Genomic DNA, 27,632 nt, shown 5'->3' with positions numbered 1-27,632 from the left:
TGCAGGATCTGAGACCTGTTTCACTCCTACAGCCGTGAGGAGATGACCTGATAACAAGCATGGGCTGGAAGGAGACCCCAAGCGTCAGAAGAGACAGACTTCGTGGCTGACGCTGTAATTGCACACTGATAAACTCTGGGCAGACAGCCCGGCCACGCCCAGCCAGGCTCTAACCACGACAGCAGTGAGGTGGTTAAACTGTGCTGCTTGAAGTGACGCAGAGTGTGAGGTTGCTCTGGAAGGCCCTGTGGACAAGTGCACACAGCGGCATACACTCTCACATGCACATCAGTGCACACGAAAGCAAATAAAACTCTCAAGAATGTAAAAAAAGAATACAGAGCTCTAGCCAGCCCTAATCTCAGAAAATATGGAAAATCCACTGAATTCCTATTCTAGTATCAGAAAATCCAGGCGTCTGCACTCTGCCTGCTCAGGTTCAGGACACCTCACCCCAGTCCCTCTTTCTCACACACTGCTGAGACCCAACCCGGCAGCATTTGTCCTGTGTCTGCCTGCCGATCTCACCTAACTTAATGTCCTCCGGGCTCATTCAAATTGCTGCAAAGAACAGAATTCTGGTTTATATTCTGATTTAAACAAGACAACTATGAAAAATCTTTTTTTTTTTTTTTTTGGTTCTATTTTTCGGAGCTGGGGACCGAACCCAGGGCCTTGCGCTTCCTAGGCAAGCGCTCTACCACTGAGCTAAATCCCCAACCCTTGAAAAAACTTATAAGGCAATTAGTACACTGTGAACATGGACTAGATAGTCAATGACCCCCACTTTCTCTTTTAATTTTAATTAATTAATTTTTCAGACAGGGTCTCATACTATAGCTTCAGCTGGCCTGGAACTTGTTCTGCAGACCAATCTGGCCACCTCCTCAGAGACCTGCCTGCCTCTGCCTCTTGGGTGCTTGGATTAAAGGCATGCATCACCACATTTATTTATTTTATGTGCATCAGTGTTTTGCCTATATGTCTATATGAGGATGTCGGATCCTCTGGAACTGAAATTACAGACAATTATGAGCTGCCACGTGAGTGCTGGGAATTGAACCCAGGTCCTCAGGAAGAACAGCCAGTGCTCCTGACCATCTCTCCAACCTCCACTTTTAGTTTTTACAGAGGGTCACATTATGTAGCCCAGGCTAACTTGAAACTCACTGGATCCACCTGCCTCTGTCTCCAGAGTGCTAAGATTAAGGGCATGTGCCACCACCTGGCATAATACTCTTTCCTGTCATAAATAAATTAAATTCTGTATAATAACTTTTAATACCAAGCTGAGGATGGATGGGATTGGCCCAGGGTTGTCACCACCCTGGAGGACAGAAGCCTGAGAGATAGGGCCTTTCAATTAACAAAACAAGGACACCCGTGTGCCCATCCTGTGTTCTGCCAGAGCAGATACAAGAAACAGGCGAAGGTTTGGAATTGGGGCCAGGTCATCCTCATCACAGAGACGAAGGCCTCAGAAACTTCACGAGATAAACCGAAAACTCGTAGACATAGGATCCCGGGGCTGGTGGGGTACAGCCGGGTACGACCAGGCTCATGCCCAGAACCCAGTGACACCGTGGTGACATCCCCATGGTCAGTCTGGGGCCCGGCCTCAGTCCCCACCCTGAAGCCACTGTGCCCCTCTGATTACAGCCTCCTTCTGTGCCTTGACTTCCAGGTCTCTCTTCCACCTTAGTGGAAGGACATCTAAAGCTTCCTACAGGGCCCTTCAATGCTGGGGCTCCCTGGAGTTTGGACCTTGGCCTTGCTTCCCTCTCTGCCACTACACCCATTTGACAGGCTCTAGAGCCTCACCTCTGCAGGCTGCCTTCTCCTTAGAGATCGGGCTGTACCTGGGGCATCCACTTCTGAACACCTACCAGGAATTTTCCCTCTCCCTCAGCACGTGTTTCCTGAGCGCTACCATGTGGTGAATAAGGCCGGCACCTGTCCTCAGGCAACTCCTCTGCCCAGAGCCCAGCCCAGGGACTGGAAACCTGGCGCTATCCTGAATGCTACTGTCCTTTTGTCTCCATGCATCTCCACGGGGATGCTGGTCCTCAGAACCTGGTCCTAGTTCCTGGCAGGGGATGGCTAAATAGAAGTGGACAAACCCCCTACCCCTTCCTCTCCCACGGGCACTGGCCAGGTTCTGGCTTTCATTACCTCACTGTGAACACCTGATCCTCTCCTCCAGCCCATCCTCACATCACCCAACAAAATCGTTCAACATGGCGCAAGGCGACTGGCTATTCTGAGATTCTCATCCATTAAAGACTTCTGCTTCTGGCATGGAAACCAGCTTCAGTCAACAACCCAGTAGACAGCGAGTCCACGACTAGCTAAAGGTTACCCATCGCTAGCTGCCCAACAAAAGCAAAAGCAATCCTCTGACATGCCCGGCTCTTGGAGTTACCAGGTATGCATTGGATCCAGAATATATTAATGGCCCCTATAAATCATCAATAAAAATAATCCTATTTGAGGGGACACAAAGCAAGAGACCACAAATGAGATTCAGTGAAAGAGAGGAGCCGGGTGGTAGTCCCTGCCTGCAGTCCTGGCTCGGAGGGCTGAGACAGGAAGAGTGCGTTCCCTGATCCAAGGACGGTGGCTGTGTGTAATGAGTTCCCAGCTTGTCTGGACCACAGACAGAAAGTTATGCTCCCAAAACAAAGCAAGATAGACAGACAGACAGACAGATCCAATGGCTAATAAACAGAGTAAAAACTTCTATAACTAAACCAACATGATACTGATATATAAACAGATACACATGACATATATGAATGTAATATAAAAAGAAAATATCCACAGGAAAAATATGGACAGATGTTTACATTAATTAGCTGATGAAAGATCAGATGTTGAAAGTTTTGCCATAGCATCAAGTTAAATTTTGTTGGTCCAGAAAGTGTACCTGTGGGACCAGGGACACAGCACAGCTGTCAGTGAGTTTGCCTGACAAGTATGAAGTCTGGTATTTAGTACTGTCAAAAAAGGGGGAGAGAGAAGAGAAGAGAAGGAAAACCTAGATAGTTTAAGTGCAAGAAAGGAGAGTGTGAGGGCTAAAGGACAGTGAGGGAGATCGTGACAGACTGCCATGTGCTGTTTGAGGTTACCAAGAAGCTGGCTGTGGCATCAGGCTTACCCGGCTCCACTCCTTTTGCAAGTCTATCTTCAAGTGTCCTCCATGGTCTGTGGGTGGTGTGGCCACTCAGACAGGGAGGGAAGAGAACAGGGCAGGAGCCCCAGGGCAAAAGGACTGCCTCCTTGAGAAACATGTGAAGGCCAACCATTTCCTTTCTTTTCTTTCTTTTCTTTTCTTTCTTTTTTTCTTTTTTTTTCCGGAGCTGGGGATCGAACCCAGGGCCTTGTGCTTGCTAGGCAAGCACTCTACCACTGAGCTAAATCCCCAACCCCACGGCCAACCATTTCTAACTCACGTTATTTTTTTGTTGCGTTTTTGAGACAGGGTCTCTTTACATAGCCCTGGCTGCCTGTGTAGACCAGGCTGGCCTCAGACTCATAGAGATCCCTCTGCCTCTGCCTCCTAAGTGTTGGGATTACAGGTGTGCACCTAGCCTACTTCTTTTTTTAATGTATATGGATATTTTATCTGCATATGTGTCTGTGCATGCCTGGTGCCCACAGAGGCCAAATGAAGGTGTGAGATCTCCTGGGACTGGAGTTACAGACGGTTGTGAGTCTCTATGCCAAGAGGAATGGAAATCAAACCCAGGTCTTTCTTAAAGATTAGTTTAAAAAATAGTTTAAAAATGTGTGTGTGTGTGTGTGTGTGTGTGTGTGTGTGTGTGTGTGTGCTGTGTATATGGTTGTCAGAAGAGGTCAGGAGAGAGTGTCAAGTTCTGTGGAACTAGAGTTATACATAGTTGTGAGCTGAGATCTGAACTCTGGAGGCCAAGCTGTAACAGTTGTTCGTTCTGTGATCCTGCTGTTGGGAGCGAGCAAGAGAAGCGTGTGCTACATCCTGCTGTTTGGCTTTCAGATCCCATTTAACCTAGGAGATCTGGGAACCTCCTATAGCCGAACAACTTCTGTTTTATGGAGACAGTTCTCTGAGTCCAGCCACCTTAAGGACAGCTTCTCCATCTTGCTGGCAGGGTCACACTAAGTTCATGTTCCCAGGCCCAGGAACCAACTCCTACCCTGGTTGGCAATAACTTGGCACAGATGTTGCAAGCTTAAATATTCTGTGACATTTTGGCTTGTGTTGGAGTCTGTTCTGTAGCTTGGTTACAGTAAACTGTTGTCATCTGCACTGAGCTGGTGCTTGAGTTATGTTGTGCTTAAACAAACCCCACAACAGTATAAAAATGTCTACAGTGGGAAAGAAAAGTCTAACCTTCAGCCATGGGAAGCTCATTCACGGAGAAAGCTCAATGGGCGACTCTAGCTGTCGGCCTCGCCGTCCCCAGTCAGTTCCCATAGGTGCCTCGAATGCCTGATCTGGTGATGTCATCCCTACCTGTTGCTACTGTTCTTGTGTTGTTTTTCCAGACAGGGTTTCTCTGTGTGGCTCTGGCTGTCCTGAAACTCGCTGTAGACCAGGCTAGCCTCCAACTCAGAGATCCACCTGCCTCTGTCTCCTGAGTGCTGGGATTAAAGGCCTGTGCCACCTAGCCTGGCTTGCTACAGTTATTCTTTTACACAAGAAGCTTCACCTGAGAAGCCACTTGCTTTGCCCAGGGCTCTACAGGTAACTGCGCTGACTGCTAACAGAGTCCCCAGTCAACAGCTAGAGCTGAAGCACCCCGTCTGATGACAGAGCACTGAGCTTCTTTTAATCTGTCTACCACTTACGATCTACCCTTTCGTTTAAAACTGAAAGTAGGGCCAGTGCGGGGCTCAGTGGGTAAAGGTGCTTGCCACCACCGACCCACGCGGACGGAAGAAAGGACCAATTCCCGTACGTTGTCCTCTGACCGCCACAAGAGCAACCGGCCTCCACGCAAACTCAAAACAAACCATTTCTTAAAAGCTCAAAAGTATGACGACCCTACGTTATTCTCCAGACCATACGGAACAGGAATTAGGGAAGGCAGATCTGCCTGACCCTGAGGACAGTGCCCAGGAGGCAGGCAGGGGAGGGAGGGACAGTGATTACCGCGTCAATCTCGTTGAGGACCTTCCACTGCTCATAAGGGACACTCAGCGCCTCGGCTGTCTGGATCGTCCTCTTCATCTGGCTCGTCCAGACCTTCAGGTCCTTGATGTTCTGGTCACTGATGAACTGAGCTAGGTGCTTGGAAAACTGAAACACGTTACAGCACCTCAGCCCCACAGGGCCTGGGCAAACAACCTCAAAGAACAGGGTCCCCAGGGCCAGCCCTAACTCAGGAGCAGGTTTAGTTAAAAGGCCACACTAACTTCCCAGTGACGCACACATCCAAGTACTGCTCTGTGCATTCTCCCCGGACACCGAGAGCAAGCCCAGATTTGTCAGGTTCCCCCATATTGATCCATTGTCCTAAGGCCACATGACCTCTTTCTTCTATGACCTCGGTACCCCCTGAACTGTGTCAAGGCCATAGCTGCTCCGTTGGGACTCAGGCTACTCTCAGGGGAGTGTGACCCTGCCAGGAGAATGCTCGAATGCATTTGCTCAATGCCCCATCCCTCTGCCTACGCTCTACACCGGATAACCACTGTCCACCTCAACTGTACAATGGCTATAGAAGTCTGCTACACACATATTCACATATCCATCCCGCCTCCCAAAGGTCACACACACACACACACACACACACTGACCTCCCGGCCCCGGGGGGAGAGTCCAGGGTCCCCACCAATCCGGCCCTTGAGGTTGAGCTCACTCTCCCCGTGCCGGCAGAGGTAGATGGAGCGGGGTGTTACATGGATGTTCATGAGGTAATAAACGATGCGACTCTGGATGTGGTCGGCAACACGGTTCACCACATAACTCTGCCCCACGTCCATGATCTTGATGTAGGACAGATCCCTTGCCAGAGAGAAGGTAGAGAGAGCCTGTGAGGGTGGCCAGGCCCTTGGAAGCACAGCGGCAGCCACAGGAACCAGCTGTAAAGCCCGCAACTCTGCCCACGGGATCTGAGATCACAACACACAGGGCCATCAGCTGGTGTGCAAGTGACAGGGGGTGAGGCAGCTGGGACACACCGCAGTGACACACATACATGCACTGGGCGGGTGGTCAACACTCATGCTAAAGGGGACAGCTAGAGCAGTGGTCAGTCAAGTCATGTGGCGATTTTACTGCTGTGTGTGTGTGCGTGTGTGTGTGTGTGTGTGCGTGTGTGTGTGTGTGTGTGTGTGTGTGTGTGTGTGTGTGTGTGTGTGTTCCCTTGCCTCCCTCTGTGCTCCATAAGCTGAACCAGAGACAGCTGACCTGGCAGTAGCAAACATTGCACTCCCCAAAGTTCCCGGGCAGCTTTCCTTCCCCAGAGACCCTCTCCTCCAGTCAACGGTCAAGGTCATCTATGTGCCAAGGAGCTGCCGCCCTCATCAGGCAACCAGTGGCCAAGAGCACAGGAAGACGATGGTGCTGGCCGCTCTCTCCACTTTGCACCTGAATGATGCTTCTGCTTGGAGAGAGCACTTAGGTTGGCAGCAGTGGGGATGGGCTGTGACTTAGCAGTGCTGGGAACCAGCTGTGACTTGGCAGTGCTGGGGACAGGCGGACAGGCGGACAGGCGGTGACTTAGCAGTGCTGGGAATGGGCGGTGGTACAGCGGAGAACTCCCGGATGTTCTCATCTGAGTTCTCCCTGTCTGCGAGTTTGTTACCTTTACGCTACCAATAAAACCAGGAGCAACGTTTGCTGCTGACAGGTCTAACTGGGGCTGTCAGGATGAGCCCCACTAGTGCAGTAGTCCTGCAGAATGACAAGAAGCAATGCTGGGGACACCCGGGGGAATAGCAAAGCCACTCAGCTCCAGAGAGCCCGGCAGAGGGAAGAGAGGGTTAGCCCATGGTCAGCATGGGCACACCATTCTGTAAGTGCCAGAAGCTGTCCCTCTAGCAGCTGCTTGTGTTCCGTGGTTCACATGCATTCTATATTGGTGTGTAATTATAAACACTCAAACGCATGTTTATATTCTGGCCTTTCACTTAATGCTGGACCACCTACACTCCCACATCTTTCTATAATTATGATTTATGGTGACTAAGACTTCACCACGGTCCCACTGCTATTTCCTAAGCTGTCGCTGCTTAGACTTATGCCAAGAGGCACACGACTGCCAACAACGCCAATGCCACTCACTCACACGCTGTTTCTATAGTTTTAGTAGAACACACCCATGGCCATTTATTTACAGTTTCTTTTGCCGCACAATGGCACAGTCAGTAACTGCAGCAGGGTTCTAAACCCTAAACAAACTATTCACTGTCTGGCTGGAGATGTTGCTGATCCCAGCCACCACCCTCGGCCAGGCACCCACCACTCAGCACTCTGGCTTGCACTTCAATCCCAGAGGGAGGCAGATGGACTGACAAGCATTGGCCTCCGACTGCTGCTCATAGGATGGGGAGCTCCCATTCACTTCCCTAACTGTACAATAAAAGAAGGGCAAGAAGTGTTTGCAAACATAGAGATTAGGTTTGGTTTTATGGTGGGACAGGAGAAAGTCCTGCCCAGAGAGTTCAACAGGAGATAATGGATGTTCTGTAAGTCACCTCTGGCCAACCATTTCTGCTCCAGGGAAAGAATCAAAAGAGGTCAGACCACATCGGCCTTCTGGTGTGCTTCCCCGAGGGGCCACCACCCTTAAACGACCACCGCAGGGAGCCACAGTGAGGTGGCCAAGTGGACTCTCCCCACCCCCTCAGTGCCTCTGCAGGCCGTGGTGCTCTCTTACCCACCTGTCCTGTTCTTCATCCAGAGACTCATAGGAGTTTTCATAGCATTCAATGCGCCTCATGAAGTCCTCAGTGGCTTCGTCGCTGTCCCGGTTCACATAGTCAGGGCTGCCCAGCTTCACTTGCTGTCGGAGCCGGGCACAGAGTAAGAAGCCATCAGGGCTGGAGTCCAGGCAGAGCCAGAAAGCGAGCGCACAGCTAGGCGGGGGTCAGGGAAGCCAGGCCAGGCCAGGCCAGGGCTAGGGGGCCTCATGAGGCTGGAACTGAGCTGGGGACTGCTCCTGTCAGGAATGCTCTCGAAGCTTTTGTGTCTGAGTTAGCCTTTCACCCTGTGGCTCAGTGGGAAGGCTAGGGCTCTTTCTCCTAAATTATCTTTCAAACCTATATGGCCATTCTAGATAAACAAGGACTAAGGGTGGGACCGGGAAACAAACCCTTAAATAGAAACCCAGCCCACCCCTGGCTGAGGTGCCTCTCTGCTGTGCAGGGACTGTGGGGGTGGGGAAGGGACCAAGGAATGCGAAGGGAGCCAGAACGAAGGCCCAGGAGGCACACAGCCCTGTGGACAAGTGGCCCTCAGGACTCCAGGCTCACCTACCTCCCCATTCCCACAAAATTCAAGATCATGGAAGGTCAGTCCAAGTACCAGCCCAAACTGGGAAAGGGACCTCACTGTCACATGGCACCGGTCTCATTACTGTCCCCAAGGAAGTCAGATGTACTGCTCACCACGATGTTGGCAGCAATGACCTCAGGATCCACACAGATAGATTCAACAAAGAAGGTCTACAGCAGGCCGGAAGAAGCAGGGGCAGGACCACAGAGACGGTTAGTGATCTGCGTTTCCCTGGTCTCTCCCGTCTACCCACCGCCATGCTGACCAAGCTCAAGCATCATGCAGCTAATGGAGGTGTCACTGTATCCTGGGCTCCCCCACTACAGCCCTGGGAAGCAAGTTCCAGGAGAGGAAACTACACCTCCCTCTCACACCACTCAGCCACCCAACCCCAATGCTCACAAACCACAGGAAGCCACAAAGGGAGACTCCAAGCATCCAGAGAGGCAACAACTCAGCTAAGAAGGGGTGCCCAGAAGATCTCACCTTATAGCCATTCTGTTCTCCAAAGTTAAAGATCATCGCTCTCCGTTCTCGGGTGGTATTGGTAGCATCAAAAACCTAGGACCAAACTGGGGTGAGTTCAGGACTCTGGCCTAGGAAGTAAAAGTCTGCCCAAGGCTGCAGCCCAGACATTCTCTGGAGACTGGGCTTCTCTCCAGGATACCTGCTGCCTAGGCTGAAGTCTGGCCTGTCTTCCACAGACTCGCACAGAGGAGTGTACTCAGCAGTGTTCTGCATACAACAGATGCTCGATTCAAATGTGACCAGCCAAACCTAGCAAAACCAGTTAGGCCTGGCACTACGATTTGGATATGGTTTTTCTCCTAAGGTCCATGTTCAAGTTCTCCCAAGAGAGACAGATACGAGTCTGGCCTGCCCAGCTCCGTGCTTTCCTATCTCCAGTGTGATCTTTTCCTTCCGCAGTAGCTCTGCCATGATGTTAGTAAGATCCTTAACACAGGCTTGGGGGTGGGGAGATGCCCAGTCTGGAATTTTTAGCCTAAAAACTGAGCTAAACCTCTTTTGTGAGGGGCTGAGACAGAATCTTACTATGTAGTCCTGGCTGGCTTTAAACATACTGTGTAGGACAGACTGGCCTCAAACTTGCAGCAATCCCCCTGCCTGTGCTTCTCAAATGCTGAGATTACAAGTATGTGCCACCACACCTAATAATGATACATCTTTTCTTTATTACATATTTTTCATTACACACACACACACACACAGAGAGAGAGAGAGAGAGAGAGAGAGAGAGAGAGAGAGAGAGAGAATAGCCAAGCCAGAGGACCCACATTCAACCCCTGCGAGTTGCCCTCTGAGCCCTGGACTTGTGTGTGGCACACTTGCACACTCACACACAGGAAAGAGAAATGTTGACTGGTGGTAGTGGTGCACACTTTTTTTTTTTTTTTTTTTTTTTTTTTTGTTCTTTTTTTCGGAGCTGGGGACCGAACCCAGGGCCTTGCGCTTCCTAGGCAAGCGCTCTACCACTGAGCTAAATCCCCAACCCCATGGTGCACACCTTTTATCCCAGCAATTGGAAGGCAGAGGCAGGCAGATCAGCCTGGTCGGTAAACTATGAGCCAGTCATGATGGCACACGCCTTTAATTCAAGCTCTTAGGAGGCATGGGCAGGCTGATCTCTGATTTCAAGGTCAGTCTGGTCTATGTAATGAGTTCCAGGACAGCCAAGGCTAAACAGAGAAACCCTGTTTTGTTTTTGTCTTTGTTTTTTAATCAACCAACCAACCAACTGACCAACCAAACAACAGGACGTCTCTGCTAGGCAAGGCCTCACCCCCGGTATTTCCCAAGCACTTTTCTGTTGTTTAGACATAGGTTCTCGTGCATCCCAGGTTGGCCCACAGCTCCTTGTACAGACGAGGATGCTCCGAGCCTCCTGTCTACCTCTGCAGCACTGGAACTGCAGGCCAACCCACACTCAGTTCATTCTGTGCTGGAGGTCAGACCCCAGATGTCACGCCTGCTAGGCCAGCACTCTGAGCTACACCTTTCCCCCTCAACTGAAGAAAATGTTATCTGTGGGATTCACTTCAGTAAAACAAACAGGTCAGCAAAGCAAAGGGAAGGAAGGGGGCCTGGGTTACAGGGCAGCTACTTTTCCCAGCAGAGAAGAAGGGTGTCCACACAGTGACTACTGTGCCACAGGCAATGGATACAGGCTGGAGCAGGGTTAGAGAGCTTCACGAGGCACAGCTCCAAGGGGAAAGTGGGAGGGATGAGATACACAGGGCTGGGAGAGCCCTTCCTCACAGACAGCCCAGCTCATCTAACTGCAGGGCTCATTATTCTGGTAGAATTCCCTTGCCAGGCCTTAGCTGCTTTCTGGAATGGTAAACTATGTGGGCAGGGCTCCCTAAACCAGAAGTTTATGTGTGGAAGACTGAGGTATGCTACTGCTGGTGCTGACTTCTCTAAGGAGGAGCTGCAGAGTTAAATGTAGCTGCAAGTTGAGGGGAAACGACAGGCCCAGACACTTCCTTCTGTATGCTTCTTCCCTGGCTGGAACCCTCAGGCACACAGGGGCACACCCATCCCACCCCGCTTCCCTTCCAGGTGTCTGATGAGCAGACGGAGCATAAGGTGGTGGTGACGGATCCTATGTCTCACTCTTGGCTGTTTCTAGGGTGTCATACTTACCGCCACGTGTCCCCCCTCCTCACTGAGGAACTTCCGGACGTCATTGAGGGCTGCCAAGGCACACTGCCTTCAGGAGAGAAAACACAGAGTGAGCCTAGCATCAGACCTTTAACCCTACCACGGACAGGGAAGGGGACAGCCCTTAGGCCTCCTCCCCTTTCAACCCTCAGCACGTGGCTTTCATCGGCTGTGTTCCTGGGTGTCAGGTTTTCTGAACGCTACTTTCCTTGGTCATCTTATCGTGGACCTGCTGCCACTCTGCCACGGTCATGACTCCTAAATGTCATGTGTGGTCTATAATTACCAAGATCAGTTCTTTTCCTGAATTAATTAATTTATGTTTGGTTATTTTATTTTGCGTATATGAGTGTTTTGCCTGCATGATGTATATACACCATGTGTGTGTGCCTGGTGCCCTCAGAGGTCAAAAGGGGGTGCTGGATCCCTCAGAACTGGAGTCACAGGTGGCTGTGAACCACTATGTGGGTGCTGAGACTTGAACCCAGGTTCTCTGCAAGAGCAGCCAGTGCTCTTAACCATGGGGCCATCTCTCCAACCCCGAGGTAAATGCTTTCCAGTCAGACATTCCCTGTGCCAGGCTGAGGGTAGCAAGGAAGGACACAATGGCTGCATATGTCCTGGAAGACAGAACTCCACAAACCACTCCCTAATGGAGCAGGGCGCTGTCCTCTCGGTCTCTGGCACAGTAATGTGCACGTTCAGCTCTGACCTGGGTGATCACGCACAAGTGATCACGCACAGATGCCTCACTTGCTATAAAATGCCACATGTGGGGCCGCTCCCGCTTCACCCACTTCTCCTAAAGGTCTGGAGAAACAAAGCTACCTTTTCTTTGCTTTGCTTGAGGCAGGTCTCGCTATTTAGCACAGAGTGGCCTGGAGCTTGCTACATAGACCAAGCTGGCCTTGAACTCACAGAGCTCCACCTGCCTCTGCCTCTCGAGTGTTGTGCTTTTACTTTCTACCTAAGACATCCTCCCTTTTTAAAACAAGCAGTGCTAGAGATGGAACCCAGGGCAGTGCACATTCCAGGCAGGCCCTCCCACGCTCCTCACTTACTGGCATAGGATAGTGCTAGATCTCCCATCTGTGATCTCAGGGATGTGCACGTAATCCCCACCCTGGCCCCAAACCCCACCCCTGCCCCACCCCTGCCCCCACCTGCCGTGTGTCAATGTCAAAGAACTATACTGCATGGATGTCACTGTGGAGCCAGGCCACTAGGCAGCTGTGCCCTTGTTCCTCCTAGTGATCCCCTGTGCTCTGTAGGGCTTTCAACTGCAAAGAGCTTTCCTCTGGGAGTTGCAGAGAGGGCTCAGTGGTGAATGGCAACTTCAGTGCTTTTAAAGGACATAAGTTCAGTTCCTAGCAGCCATCAGACAATGGGTAAGAAACTCTAACACCGGAGGATACCATGTCTCTTCTGGTTCCTGTATACTTGTATGTATGTGGCATGTGTATACACACACACACACACACACACACACACACACACACAGAGAGAGAGAAAGAGAGAGAGAGAGAGAGAGAGAGAGAGACAGAAAGACAGAGAGATTTAAAAATTAAAAGAAAGCCAGGGGGTGGTGGCACATGCCTTTAATCCCAGCACTTGGGAAGAAGAGGCAGGTGGATTTCTGCGAGTTAGTCTACAAAGTACAGCCATAGCTGTTACACAGAGAATTCCTGCCTCAAAAAAAAATAGATAAACTAACAGACAGATGAGTGGACAGACATTAAAGCAAATCTTTAGGGGGATAGAGAAATGGCTCAGGGGTTCAGAACACTGGCTACTGTTCCAGGGAACAAGTTCAAATCCCAGCACCCACATCCAATTCTGTGGACTATGGCGCCCTCTTCTGGTTTCTGAGGGCATGGCATGCAGATACACATGCCGAAGAAACACTCGGACACATACAAAAGTAATAAAATGAAAGAAAAATTTAATCTCTAAAAAAGGTGTTTAAGGGGCTAGAGTGATGGTTCAGTGGTTAAGAGCACTTGCTGCTCTTTCAGACGCCCCAGGTTCAATTCCAGCATCCACAGAGCAGTTTGCAACCATCATTAACTCCGGTTCAGGGAATCCAGCACCCTCTTCTGACATCAGAGGACACCAGGCACACATGTAGTGCACAGACATACACAAGGTCACAACACGCATATTTATATATAATAAAAGGTAAAAAAAGGTTTTTAAAAAGTGTTTTCTTTGGCCCATTTTGGTTCATTTTACTCCCTGCTGCAGATCAGCACGCTCTGCGTTAAGCTTTGTGAGTTGTTCTGATTATGATCTACTGTGGAGGAGGAACCCCAGGGCCCCAAAGGAAACACCAGGAGAACACCTTGGGGGCCTGTGTGTACACTCACGGATGAGTGTGCAGACACACTTGTGCTTGCATGTCTGAGTCTGGGCAGGCCTGTATGAATGTACTGTGCTCACGCTTGCCAGTCTGTCGGTGTGTGTGAACTGAGGGCATCCTGTGGGACTCCCAAGGAGATGGCTCACATGCTGGTTCCTGTCGACTTCACACCTTGCCTTTCTTCCTATCAGCTTGCTGTACTGAACCTTAGCCATGCGTCCCGGCAAACTGAAAGACCTGAAGGTATTCTTAGGATCTAAGTGTGCTTGGTATGCAGATGTAAACAAAGACTGAGCACGTGTGTAACTCAGTAACACACACTCAAGAATGAGCCCAAGCGCTCACTCTCTTAATCTCTTACCCTTTTGTACCCTCTCTGCCCCTTCTCTCCCCATTCCCCTTTTCCCTCTCTCTCCACATGTTCATAGCCAGCCTCTCCTCGCCCCACACACCCCTGTCTCTTCTCCCTCCTCGACTCCCCTTCCCATGCCCTAAATAAACTCTATTCCATACTATAAAAAAAAAGAATGAGTCCAAGAGAAAATTCCCATGTGTGCATGCACACTCTCACAGACAGTATAATTACATATGTATGTATGGTTGTGTGTGCATGTGAACACACCCATGTGCACATACGGTATGTAGGCTTATGTGTACGTAGATATGTGCATATAAAGTATGCACATGAGGCTATGTGGTACCCATGGTATACACAGAGAGCTCGTGTGTGGTAAGAAAACGCACTATGAACGTGGCTGGTGGGATGTGTGTGCCTGTGCCCTACAGACGCTCATGTGAACCTGCACGTGCTTGCCTACACCTTCCTCTTGTGTGGTTCCCTCTATCTGAATGCTCGATAGCCTTTGAGACCTCAGCAGTGGGTGTGTGGCTAGGAAAGTAGCCCTTTCTGCTCACGCGTCCCGTTTTTAAGACTTCTGGTCCCATCACACAGTGGCAAATGCCTGTAATCCCAGCACTTGCAAGGTGGAGACAAGAGAATCAGAAGTTCAAAGTCATTCCTGGCTATGTAGCAAGTTCAAGGCCAGCCTGAGCTCCATCTCGGCATCTACCTCAAAACAGAACAAAAATTCCTTCTGCCTGGGTTGGGGGTGAGGCCATTCTATCATCAACAAGGCCTGGGTTCAATGCTTAGTACTGCAAACAACAACAACAACAAAAACCAGAACAAAATAAAAACTATTTCTGGTCCTTTTATTTTTCTAGTTCCTTAGAGGAAAATTTGGGATGGTCCCTGGAAGTTGGCCCTGTGGCCCAGTGGCTAGACTCAAGCCTTAGGTGTAGAACAAAAGACAACAGGAATGCCAGTCCCGCCCTCTACCACACGCTCCTCTGTTCCAGCAGGTGACCTTGGGCTGCTTCCTCCCTCCTCGGTCTGCGTTTCTCTGTTTGAATTATTCCCCTTACGCTGCCCTTCAGGAACCCCAGGGAAACTGCTGGCAGATGGGGACACCAACACCACAAACACTACATTCACAGTGCTGTCCCTGTCTAAGCGCAGACTCCACGTATGGGAAGGCACCATCTGGCAAACGGGCCCACACCTCGGCCATGCTTTGGACTTTGCACCTGACACGTTCTTTGCTTCACTAACCATAAGATATCTGAGTGACGGATGACGGGAAGGTTTTGTTGTTTCTATTGTTTTGTTTGATTGATTGATTGGTTTTTGGTCTTTTCAGACATGGTCTCATGCTGCCCAAGCTGGTCTTGAACTATGTAATGAACTGCTAACCTTGAACCTGACCTTCCTGCCTTCACCTTCCAAGTGCTGGGACTGTAGGCATGGACCGTCAAACTCAACAGGGATGGACAGTATCTATGCAGTAGATAGACTTAGGTTCAAAAGTACTCAGCTACTTCAAATGTGAAGTAACCTATACAGAAGTGTATGAGACTCCTGGGCCCTGTGAGCCACAGTAGGTCCAAATATCAATACATCTCCTAGCCTCTAGTCTTACCTAAATGTCAGTTTCCCCTTCTGGATGATTTACCTGGCCTCACCCCTATGACGCAAGAACAAAGGAAGCAGGTTCAAGTGCCCAGCGGGAAGCTCCTGCACCCTGGTGGCCATAGAGAGAATAGGTAGCCTAGGGCCCCTGGTGGCAGTTCCAGGTCAGTAAATGTGAGGCTGGGCTTGATTTGAGGAAGTCACTACTACTGACCTACCATGATGGCGGGGGTTGGGGGGTGGGGTGCGGGGGTGGGGGGGTGCGCAAGTCTGCCACTGTAGCTGACAAGAGGCTTGTGGTGGTTAGTAACTGTCAGGTTGATAGTCTTAGAATCACCTGGAAAAACTCTCCATGACAGACTGTCTGCATCAGGTGGGCCCGTGAGCGTGTCTATGAGGGACTTTTTTTTTTTTTTTTTTTTTTTTGGTTCTTTTTTTTTCGGAGCTGGGGACCGAACCCAGGGCCTTGCGCTTCCTAGGCAAGCGCTCTACCACTGAGCTAAATCCCCAACCCGACTTTTTTTTTTTAAAGATTCATTTATTTTTATGTGCACTGGTGGTTTGTCTGTATTTTATGCCTGTGTGAGGGTGTCAGGTCCCCTGGGACTGGAGTTCCAGAGAGTTATGAGCTGCCACGTGGGTGCTGGGAATTGAACCTGGGTCCTGTGGTAGAGCAGTGTCCTTAACCACTGAACCATCTCTCTAGCCCTTGATTTTTTTTTTTTTAATTAGGTTAACAAAGGTGAGAAAACCGGTCTTGAACATGTGGGTGACACCCTATGGTGACCTGGTCCCTGAACCGTATTTAAGAGTGAAAACCAAGCAGGGCAGGCAGGCGGGCACGAATGTACTTATCACCTCTCGGTTCTGAGCTGTGGGTATGACTAGCTGCTTCGGCGTCCTGCCTTGACCTGTCTCAGTGGGCTGAAATCTGGAAGAGTGAGCCAAACGTGCCTTCCTCCCCTGAGCTTTCTCTGGGGTGTTTCTGCCTAGTGTCTTAGCACAGTGGCAGACATGAAGATAGGACAACGCTTACTCCTATTATTATTTGGAGACAGCTCTCACTAAGGAGCTCTGGCTACCTGGGACTCACTACACAGACCAGGCTGTCCCTGAACTCAGAGAGATGTGTCTGCATCCGTTTTCCAAGTGATGGGATCAAAGGTATGTGATCCAAGAAGGGCATGTATGTCGTCACTCCTCAAAGAGTCCAGTCTGAATAGGGAGGGGAACAGAGATCATAAACAAATGTCTGTCTCATGAGCGTCAACTACTTGCTCCACAGCATCCAAACTGTGGTAAACTAAGATCAAGGCCTAGCTGCACATGCCAAGAGCATGTCGAGCACAGGGCAAACATTCTCCAGTACTCATGAGAGTGCCTATCCTGGGGCAGAGAAGAAATAACATGCATCTTCTCGGGTAGCCTGGCATAGACAAGCGATGGTCCCTGGCGTGTCCTGGGTAAGCCTTTCCTCTCCCTGAAGCTCCATCCTTCCTTCCCATGGAATGTCCTTACCAAAGGTCCTTAGCACTGGGGCAGGGCAGAGATGGCCATCAGGAGGCTATACACAACGTCTCCCTAAACCTATTACATGCCAACCTTTCTACAAGCTGAGAGGTTAAGAGCCAGACCTAGAGCTGGGAGTGGAGGCACACACTTCAATCCCAGTACTCTAGAGACAGAAGCAGGCAGATCTCTGTGGCTCCAGGGCAGCTGGGGCAACAGAGTGAGAATCTGTCTCAAAAAAAAAAGGCACTGTCCCTGTCATACAGCATCGAGCCGGCCCCATCAGCTGTGCCCCCCCCACCAGCCCCCCACCTCACTTACTTCCTGATTTTCAGGCCCTCTTCATTGTCTGGGAGGAAGAACTCAAAAGATTTGTATGTCTTGACCATGTCCCGGCGATACTGACCCACGTTGAATTCTGAGGGGGAAGGAGAGACTCAGCTTTCACAGGTCAGCAACCCTACAACCCCTGGCCAGGACTCTTCCCTGGACCCTGAACACTGCCCGGGCCTCTCTTCCCCTCCCTCAATAGTTCCCTAAGATGCCCTTGGAGCCTCACCCCGAGTAGGCACGCCAATCCAGTTGAGGTACCGGGTCAGCTTCTTAGAAATGTAGGTCTTGCCCCTGGCTGGCAGGCCCACCATGACGATGAGTGTCGGGCAGTTGGTCATGCAGACTGGAAGACAAGCAGCACTGGGACGGTTAATGTGGATGTACACCTTGGTGGGATTCACAGTCACCATGGAAACAAATGTCTGGGTTTGTCTCTGAGGGAGTTTCTATTGGGTTAACTGAGGTGGGAAGGTCTGTCTTAAATGTAGGCAGCACCATCAAGGGTCCTGGACTGAAAGCAAAGAAACCCGAAGAAATATGGGCAACACCATCCACCCATCTCTCTGCTTCCTCGCTGTGGCTGCGATGTCACCAGCCACCCCAAGCTTCTGCCACACAACTTCCTTCCCATGATGCTCTGTCGCCTTGAGTGAGCCAGAAAAAACATCTCCTTCCTTAAGGTATTTTGTCACAGGGACAAGGAGAGCACTGGTTCAGGCACACTGCCACAGGCTGCTGGATCGCAGAGTCTCCCTCTCGTCCTCGTGGTGTCAGCCTCAGGGCACAGCATTGGTACCAGCTGTACTTCCCTGGCCTCCAGGCACAGCCAGCTCTCTTAGAACCCCCGGGGCCGGTCTTAGGCTGACATGTGCTCTGTTTCCAAGACAGCATGGGCTCCGGAACCTCACAAAGCACACACCAGTGTATGAGGCTCAGGCCAGCAGCCTGACACTGTCCACTGCCCAAAGGGTGGAGCCAAAGCCTGCCCCTCTCATGCAGGAATCCCTACCCTAATCTCCAGCCACCTCCATTTAATAATGTGCCAGCTCCACTGTGGACTCCTGGTGGTAAGGTTTGTTTTCTCTCTCTCTCTCTTCAAACCTCTGGCCTAAAGGTCTCTCTTCAACAAGTCCTTTCCCAAGAGCACTTCCACATGAACTTGGGGCATTTTAACCCTCTACTTGGTCACCTCACTAATGACTACCATCTCTGGACTGATCCCTTGGGGTAGCGGTTATTCCTGACTGCCACCAACTGAGCCCTTGGCAAAGGCATCATCCTGGCTGGGTTTGTGGTTTGTATCCCCCTGTGGAGGGGTGAGTAGGGTTGGGAGACCCTTGCCTGAGTCTTCAGCTGCTTTCTACCGCCTGTTGTATGTAAGAACCACACCCATGGAAGGACCCCTCACCTATGCTCTGTAAAGGGGTCCAGAAAACTCACTGGCTTCTCAGACTGAACTTGTGGAACTGTGCCTCTGTGTGCCACTGGGACCTGAGGAGGAGGGGTAGAGCTTGTTGGCATCTCTCCCAGGGAATGACTTTAACCACGGTACCCCTTGTAGTGCCGGAGCCATGGTCCTGGCCCAGCCCCGACGCTCAGTAACTGTGAATGGGGAAACAAGAAGTACATCAAAGTGAGGATCGCACGGGACAGAGGCAGAGCCCGACGATGACAGTCCTCTCGACAGTCTGCTCATTCGCTCATCTCATTTCCCATGTAACCAAGTCCAGGTGTCAAGCAGAGAAGCTGCCAAGGCTGGAGGGAGGGAGAGACCCGTCCAGGGCGTCTCCTAGGACTGATGCTCAAGCAGCAGGAGTGCTTGTGACCCAGCTCGGCTTCCAAGGTGACCAAAGGCGACCCCACCCTAGTCACAGGAACCTTCTTTTTCATCACCAATAGGACCAGGGACAGAGGGTATGGCCAAGTAGGGTGACACACTCCAGTAATCACAGCACTCAGGAGACAGAAGCAGGAAGATCTTTCAGAGTTTGAGGCCAACCTGGTCTACAGAGTGAGTTCTGGGACAGCCAGAGCTATTACACGAAGAAACTCTGTCTGTCTCAAAAAAAAAAAAAAAAAAAAAAAAAAAGAAAACGAGAAAACCAAACCAAAACAAAAACTCATACAGGACAGACTGCTAAGCAGACGTGGTGAGCTGTCCCTGCCTCTCCTCTCCCCATGCAGATGCCTCCTTGCCAGACTATAAGGAACCCCTTAGCCGTCTCTCTGGAACACAGACCTCAGGGACAGCTCTACCTGGTGTCAGTGATCAGGCAAGCCTCCGTTACTATTTTGATTCTGGCACCTTCTGGGGACTCTGAGTCTTGCCCGCACCAGCATGATTTAGCACTTTCCCCATGGAAAAGATGGAGCGCTCTTGAGAAGCTGTACCCTTTGCCCTGGCAGCATCTTGGACGGACTACAGACACAAGTGTACTTCAGCCCCAACTACACTTAGGTCTTGGGATGTGGGCAGCATCGTTCCTGCACGTGACCAAAACACTGAACCCCAGGGTGGTGGAAAGGAGACGAGAGCTGAAGCAAGAGGGAAGACACTTGCAGAATAACCTCGGTATTGGCTAAGGTTAGAGGAAATGGAGTTAGGCAAGGCCCTGCCTCCTCAGGCCCAGCAGGCTTCTGGAGTCTGTTATTTGCACAATTCCTGCTCTGGCTGACCAGGGGCCCTGAAACAATTTAAAGAGATTAGTTTATCAGCCATTTATCAGGGGCAATCCATCTGCCTGCCCCTTACCCATGCACGCACAAATGCACGTGTGCACGCATACATACCATTGCTCCCTCAGGAACGGTACTCAGGATTTCAAGACTGAGGCACTGTACCTATGCTGCACACCTGCCTTAAGAGTTTCTGTCGCTGCAATGGAACACTTGACAAAAAGCATCTTGGGAGGAAAGAATTCATCTGACTGACACCTCCATATCACTGTTCATCACTGAAGGGAGTCAGGACAGGCACTCCAACACAGCAGGAACCTGGAGGCAGGAGCTGATGCAGAGGCCGTGGAGGGGTACTGTTTGCTGGCTTGCTCCCCATGGGTTGCTCAACCGGTTTTCTTATAGCACCCAGGACCACCAGTCCAGGGATGGCTCCACCCACCATGGACTGGGACCTCTCCCGTCAATCACTAAAACCCAAATGCCCTACAGGCTTGCCTGCAGCCTGATTTTCCAGAGGCGGTTTCTCAATTGAGGTTCCCTCCTCTCAGATGACTATAGCTTGTGTCAAGTTGACATAAAAACTAGACAGCACAACATCTATTTTCCCAGAGCAGACCTGGGCCTCCTCCCACAGTCTCTGGTGACATTGCGTGTCCCTGTTCCCCTCTCCCATCGACACCCAAGGTGGGCAGTCGGGGCAGCGGATTGGATCTGGACACAAAACAAGGTAATAAATTGGTGATCACCTCTGCTCCTCAAGATAAGCTCTCCAGCAAAGAATCAAGCAAACCAAAGTTCAAGAACATTTGTGACAGCCCTGCCTACGACAGCAAGATGTGGAGATAGTCACGTGAGGGAAGAAATTTTACACAAGGGCAGAACCAGGGGAGACACTGCAGGCCTTGAGAGCCATGGGAAAAGGTAGGGTATTCTGTCAGACCCAAGCTCTGGGCCCACATAAACTCCAACATCTGGTAGCCAAGACTTAGAACACACATAACACCACACGCAGAGAGAAGGAAGTCAGAAGATCTGTCAACTCAGCCTCTCTGCTTCCCTTTTCATATATTTACTGAAGGCCCCAGAGCCCCAGAGCCCAGAGGCCTGAGACATTTGTGGCAAGGGAGAGTGCATGCCTGACCGACTATTTCCAGGCACCCACCAAAGGCACAGCCACAGTACCTGGGGTGGATTCCAGGCAGACTTCGGTTAAACCTGCTTCCACCATCTTGGCTAGACTGAGAAAGGAAGAACTCTTCAAAATTAAGCAACAATGCATGACAGTCCCAGTCAGGGGACAGAAGTTGACCCTCAGGGTGTGCATCCACACAAGTCCTGTCACACCTGAGGCCATCTTGTCACTAAAAGAAGCCATCAGAAAAACAAGACTGGGAGCTGTAGGGATAGCACGGTTGTTAAAACCACTTGTTCTTAACCTGGTGTCGATGCACGTGTCTCTTTAACCCAGCACTCTGGAGGCAGAGGTAGACGGATCTCTGAGTTTGAGGCCAGCCTGGTCTACGGAGTGAGTTCCAGGCCAGCTAGGGCTAAACAGAGAAATGCTCTCTTTCAACAACAGAGCACTTGCTCTTGCAGAGGACTGGGGTTTGATTCCCACACAGAGAAGCACAAGGGTCTATAACTCCAGTTCCAGAGGATCTGATGCTCTCTTCTGTCCTTTACAGACATCACACACACACACACACACACACACACACACACACACACACATAGTGCACAGGCATACATGAAAACAAAATACTCAAACACATAAAATAAGGAAATAAATATAGGAAACTTAGAGAGAGAGAGAGAGAGAGAGAGAGAGAGAGAGAGAGAGAGAGAGAGAAAGAAAGAGAAAAGACGGACAGACAGAGGCAAGACGACCACCATCCATGAGGTCAACACTAGCCCAGTCTATTACATTCTCAAAAATAAAAACAAACAAACAAAAAAACCAATGTCCTACCTGCCATGGTACTGGGGTTCCTTATCCCTTGTCCCATCTCCCTAGACCTCCTAAAGGTCTAAGCTGGGATTCTAATGGTAAGGAGGACTAATGGCTTCCAGGCACATTGGTGTGGCTCTGGATTTTATATATGTATCAAATTTTATCAACTACTTATGGTGTTCAAGGCTGGAGAATGTGGCTTTGTCAATTGGCCCCCAGACCCCGAGGAGCTGAGAACTAGACAGCAGAGAAAACCCACCACTAGCCCCAACTAGAAGTAGGTAGTTTCTTTCTTCCCCGGAAAGTGCTGTGGTCAGGTTATCCTTCCTTGCCCCAGGGTCTTTACTGTCCTGGCAGTCTTCCAACCTGGCTCCAGGTCACTGTGCAAAGGGTAAAATGCTGCATGGGTTCAGACAGAGGGGCTGACTGGGCGTGCTGTGACCTCTGAGACTCCTGGCTAGGGCACACATCTGCAAGCCTCATCTTTGGCCATGTCACCTCCTGCCCAGAAAAGTGTAGCCTTGGCTGTCCCGGAACTCACAGTCAGGCTGGCCTTGAACTCAGAGATCTGCCTGCCTCTGCCTCCCTCGGACTAAATACCTGTGCCACAGCCACATGGCACAAGAGCCACATTTCAATCCTACACTTAGAACTTAGAGAACCATGTATAGGGCCTGCCTCGGGGGCAGATAGAAGGGGCTGACACAGGCTGACACCTCAGTCCCTAACCCTGAGATCCAATTCTAATTTTCTTTCTTTCCTCTTTCTGTTTTTTGTTTTTTTGGTGTTTTGTTTGTTTGTTTTGTTTTTTTTTTTGTTTGTTTTGAGACAGGGTCACTCATTCCACAAAGCCCTGACAGCCCTGGAACTCACTATGTAGAGCAGGCTGTCTCAAACTCTAAGAGATCCTCCTGCCTCTGCATCCTGAGTGCTGGGGTCAAATGTTTGTGCCACCATGCCTGGCTTGCTTCCACTTTTCCACTTGTTAGAGGCAAAAATGGTAATGGTCTCATCCTAGGTTGAGGTCTAAGGGTTAGCTCCTTGTTCAAGATCACACAGCTGGTCCAGGATGTGGCTTGGGTGTTACTATCCCTAAAGTCCAGGAACCCTGCTCCTTCCTTCTGTAACAGGGGCAGCCACCCCTTGGTCTGGACCATTGTCCTAACAAAGACTGCCAAGGAGTTTCTGCCTTAATGCTTCCTTTGGGAAGCTGGCCAGACAATCGCATCCACAGCCCCTGAGGACTCAGAATGTGTCTGGAAAGCTACGGCTCTACCAGTACCCATACTGCGGTCAGAACCACCACCCACAGGAATACAGGCTGCTTGTGAACCATGGGCATCCTGGCAGGACCCAAGTTGTGATCATATACACACACCTTCCCCACCCCCCCTTCATTATGGTAATGGTCAAAGTCATGGCCTGGGGATAGCCTTGGCAACCGAAGCCCAGAGGACCCTCCCCTCCCTTATCATACACAGCAGCCTTCAGGAATGCACGGAGACCCTGGTACATCACATAACAGCCTGATCTCCAATTTCCATATCTGTACCACCAGTTGTACTGGATGTTCCCTGAGGTCTTTGCCAAGCTGCAAACTCATTATAGTATCTGAGTTACTTATAAAACAATTTCTTTCTTTTCCCTGTCAATAAAAAGTTACAGACTCATTTAAGAACAAACAGAAAAACCCAGGAAGTGGATGAGAACACCCAGGATCCCAGTAGAGGTAAGTCACTTAGCAATTCACAAATTTCAGTATAGTTTTATGATGTTCGACTCTCCTGACTCAAGTGGGTGCTTCCAGGTCCAGGGGCACAGAGTAGGTCCGTATGGTGTGCTGTTCCCACTGACTCAGTCCTGACAACTGTACTCCCCTGAAGTTCCTCTAAAACTTTGGTTTTAAAACCAAGGGGTACCTGAGGACTACCAGTCCATGGCAGGCTTTCAGAAGTCCTCAGCTCAGCGAGATCAACTGCCTTGTCTAGAGCTACACGACTCATTTTCCAGCCAGACTACCGGCTAGCCCACTCTGTGGCCAGGAGAGAGAAAAGAGCCATGACCACGAAGTCCTCTCCTGTACCCAGGCACTGGAAACAGCTTGGGTCAGTGCCTTCCTAAGGTAATAGTGGCCAGACCCAGTCTCCAACAGACTGAGATGTCCCTTCACATCTGTCCCCACTCCTACTTCACCACACTTCTGCTGACCACTGTCACAGCACCCCGGTCACTCCAGCTCACCTGTTCCCAGCCGCTCACCTGTCCCCAACTCCGCCCACCAGCAACAATAGCCTCACCTGTGCCTGTTTCTCTACCAGTCTCCCGCTCTTCCCTCTAGACCCTCGCCTAGGCCGTCTACCCACCCATTCGGGTGCACCTCCCTTCTCCTCTCCTTGAGGACCCCGTCTTACCACCACGTTGGCTGGCGTGCAGGGCGGGCCTCCCATTGCTGTATGGCATCCAGATCTTCTTCAGGGGATTCTGGGTCAGTTCCCGTGGGGACGCCATCCCCAGGCTGGGATGAATCGGACTACGCTGCTTCTCACCCAGCAACCGGGCCACCTCGGGCCACCCGAGGTCCCGCCCCTCCGGCCCCGCCCCCCCTCTAGCGGCTCCAACTCTTGTCAATCTTCTCGCAGGCCCGCCCCAGTACTAATAGGCTCCACCCAAACTAAAGAGGCACTAGCCTACGAGTACGCATGCCCAATTTTTATCTCCTCTTTTGGACTAAGCACGCCTTGTCCGTCGTTGCCAGTGCTGATACAGCGCATGCTCAGTACCAACTGCGTTTGACACCCGGATTATGCAGGCCCCGCCCCGGATGTGAAGTTTACCTCACTCAACCAGATTTCTCTTATTTGCATAGGCCCCACTCATGGTCCCGCCCAGGGCGCTACAGCCTTGCTTCCAAGTTTGTGTGGCCTCTACTCCCTGAGAAATGTGACCTCACAGTCGCCTGGTGAGAAGGGTACGACGAGGCTGGGCGGGGCCTGTGTGATCCTTAGAGCCGGCTGGTCTAGACCAGCTCGGCAGTTTTCTCTGAATGGCTCTAATGACTGACCTGCTGTCCTGGCAGCCAACCACCTCTGCGCCCTCCTGGACCTTCTCCGGTCCTCCTCAGCTTCTTTTACCCTCGAAACTTCTCGGGTCCACAAGAACAACTTGTTCAACCACGCAGAAAAAGTTCCCTTCTCTTAGAGACATAAACACAGAATACATCTCAAAATCAACCGTGTATTGGCATGGCTGCTGGGAAACTTGGGCTACATCTCTGAAATATATGAATAAGCTATTTGGGGACTCACTAAGCAGTATTCGGATTTTTTTTCTTCCCAGGATTTATATTTTTACCAATTATAATTTGGTTGCTGTTTGATTTTTCTTTCTTTTGGGGGAGAAGAAGGGCAGGGTGTCACGTAGCCAGGCTGCCCTGGAACTCAGTGTATAGCTGAGCAACCTTGAACTTGTGATCATCCTGCTTTCACCTTCCAAGTTCCACTGTTTCCACAGCGTTCATACAGGGAATCGAACCTAGGGCTTTGTGCTTGCTAGGCAAGCTACACCCCCAGCCCCAATTAACGTTTTAATAATGAATTTTTTTTTAATGAGCTTCTGTCTCCATCAGGAAAATGAGATGCAGACATCAGCATTTTACGAGATGGAGGGTACAGATTAAATGTGTCAGTCTCAGAAATCTTTTTAAAAACATGAAGGTGGGGGGCTGGAGAGATGGCTCAGTGGTTAAGAGCACCGACTGTGGGGCTGGGGATTTAGCTCAGTGGCAGAGCGCTTGCCTAGGAAGTGCAAGGCCCTGGGTTCGGTCCCCAGCTCCGGAAAAAAAAAAAAAAAAAAAAAAAAGCACCGACTGCTCTTCCTGAGGTCCTGAGTTCAATTCCCAGCAACCACATGGTGGCTCACAACCATCTGTAATGAGATCCGGTGCCCTCTTCTGGTGTGTCTGAAGACAGCTACAGTGTACTTATATATAATAAATAAAATCTTTAAAAAAAAATTAAACAAAACAAAACATGAAGGTGTTCTCATTTTATTACCTCCCTCTCTGCCTTCGAAAGCACACTGGGGCAAAGGCCCAGGCCCAGGTAGCTCAGTCTTAAGGGCTAAAGTGGTACAGTAAGAAAGAGTTCTGAAGCTAGGTGACCCCCAGTGAACACGACCCCTTAGAGGCCAATGAGGGCCAGTGTAGACCAGCATGGGCCAGTGTGGGGAAGCCACTCTTCTGCGTTCGGCCACCACCAGTCTCCAAAAAGCTCAGGCCTCTTCTTTCCGCCCAGCCCCGCCTCTCTGAACTGTCTATTTTCTGTGCAGGTCCCCAGCAACGGGGCCTGAATCTCGATCTCACTTACCCTCTAGTGAAGTGCTCCACCAAACCCCTGGCAGGTGTCCTGCTTCACATATGCCCAGCCAGAAGCTAGGGACATGAGAAACAAGGCTGACCTCATTCACAGTTGGCCCAACATCCCTTCCTCTCACATCTCTGCTTTGGGTCCGTTCACCAAGTCTCAAACCAACTCTTCTGAGTTTGGCAAAGACAGAAGGGCTGTGACCAAGGCATCTTAACCACGGCACCAGGAAAGAAAATTCAGAAACCCATGTGGGGCCTCCCTGGTGGCAGCTTTATTTTGGGAACTACCCTGCTCCGGGCAGATATTCATTTCCTCCTACCTCGATGCCTGTTGCAGAATCCTCCCTCCATTCCCAGAGGGAAGTGAGCGGCTCGGAGCACACCCACAGGGAACATCGGCAGCTCCTCCTTTTCCACAGCCACTCATTCTGCTCCTGTCTGTGTCCTGGCCATGGCCAAGGTCATCTTGGAGCCACAGTTGGCCGCTGAAACCTCACTGTCACTCCTCACACAGCTCCTGCTTTGAACACACACGGGTACCCAGCACCTCACCAGCCTCATGTAACTTCTTCCCCAGAACTCAATATTACTCAAGAACTGATAACCAGGGCAGAGCCATCTCCACACCCAGTCTGAGTCTGCTTGCAGGAAATGTAGCTCTATACCTCCTACTCCTCTGAGCTCACCCCCGGCTGACCCAGACACACCCTCTCAAGTCCATATATCCAGCTAGGATGACATAGGTCAACGTCAGGAGCCTAGGCAACCTTCCTCATGCCAGGGTCTATACGTCTGTTCTGAGGTCCTACTTCTCATCTCCCTTCTCACCGCCTCATTTCTCAGGCAAGAAACAGAGGATGGAGAGAGGGAGGAGTCGAGATAACAGAGCCAGCCCACAGGCTCATCTCCCAGCCTTTAGAGCTTCACCTCCTATACCTCCTTTACTGTCTCGTGTTCAGAAAGCCCTCGTAGCTTTTCCTTCTTGAGGGCAACTCAAAGTGTACCCGTTACCCTGTCCCATGCACAGGCCGTGTCTGGATGCTAGTGTGCATGCAGGTAAGAACATGGCTAGCTCAGACCTTCTCTGCCATGAGCTGGTCTGGCCCTGGCTGGCTCTCTGGGGACCATATGTACTGACCGCTGGACCTCCTCATAGAAGACACTTTATCAAAGTCCTCGACCCTCAGTTCTTGAGGGTCAAACTCTCCCCACTCTCTGTATCCTCTGCCTAGTTCTGGCTGTACTAATAAGTCACCATTTACAACATAAAGATGCAGGGCCCTCAGCACGCCACATGAATGCACA

At 50.7% G+C, this 27,632-nt stretch overlaps 1 protein-coding gene across 13 annotated transcripts in view; it reads right to left on the bottom strand.

The window, feature by feature from the left end:
* The window catches only part of Pfkfb4 (6-phosphofructo-2-kinase/fructose-2,6-biphosphatase 4), a 43,108-nt gene that overhangs the window by 14,488 nt on the left and 988 nt on the right, over window positions 1-27,632 (bottom strand). For 2 of the 13 annotated variants that reach the window (XR_010054021.1, XM_008766563.4), the window contains exons 1-9: window positions 24,376-26,007; window positions 17,561-17,677; window positions 17,323-17,419; window positions 11,147-11,213; window positions 8,969-9,043; window positions 8,596-8,652; window positions 7,870-7,991; window positions 5,782-5,989; window positions 5,135-5,281 (exon numbers count right to left, since the gene is read on the bottom strand). Coding sequence is in view for 10 of the 13 variants with exons in the window: in XM_008766563.4 (XP_008764785.1) it covers window positions 5,135-5,281; window positions 5,782-5,989; window positions 7,870-7,991; window positions 8,596-8,652; window positions 8,969-9,043; window positions 11,147-11,213; window positions 17,323-17,419; window positions 17,561-17,677; window positions 24,376-24,472 (987 nt within the window). In the remaining 3 variants the exon portion in view is untranslated. 13 annotated transcript variants of the gene reach the window in all.

The sequence above is a fragment of the Rattus norvegicus genome, chromosome 8 (genome assembly GCF_036323735.1).
Source record: "Rattus norvegicus strain BN/NHsdMcwi chromosome 8, GRCr8, whole genome shotgun sequence".
Classification (NCBI taxonomy): domain Eukaryota; kingdom Metazoa; phylum Chordata; class Mammalia; order Rodentia; family Muridae; genus Rattus; species Rattus norvegicus.
This window is presented reverse-complemented; position numbering and strand designations above follow the sequence as displayed.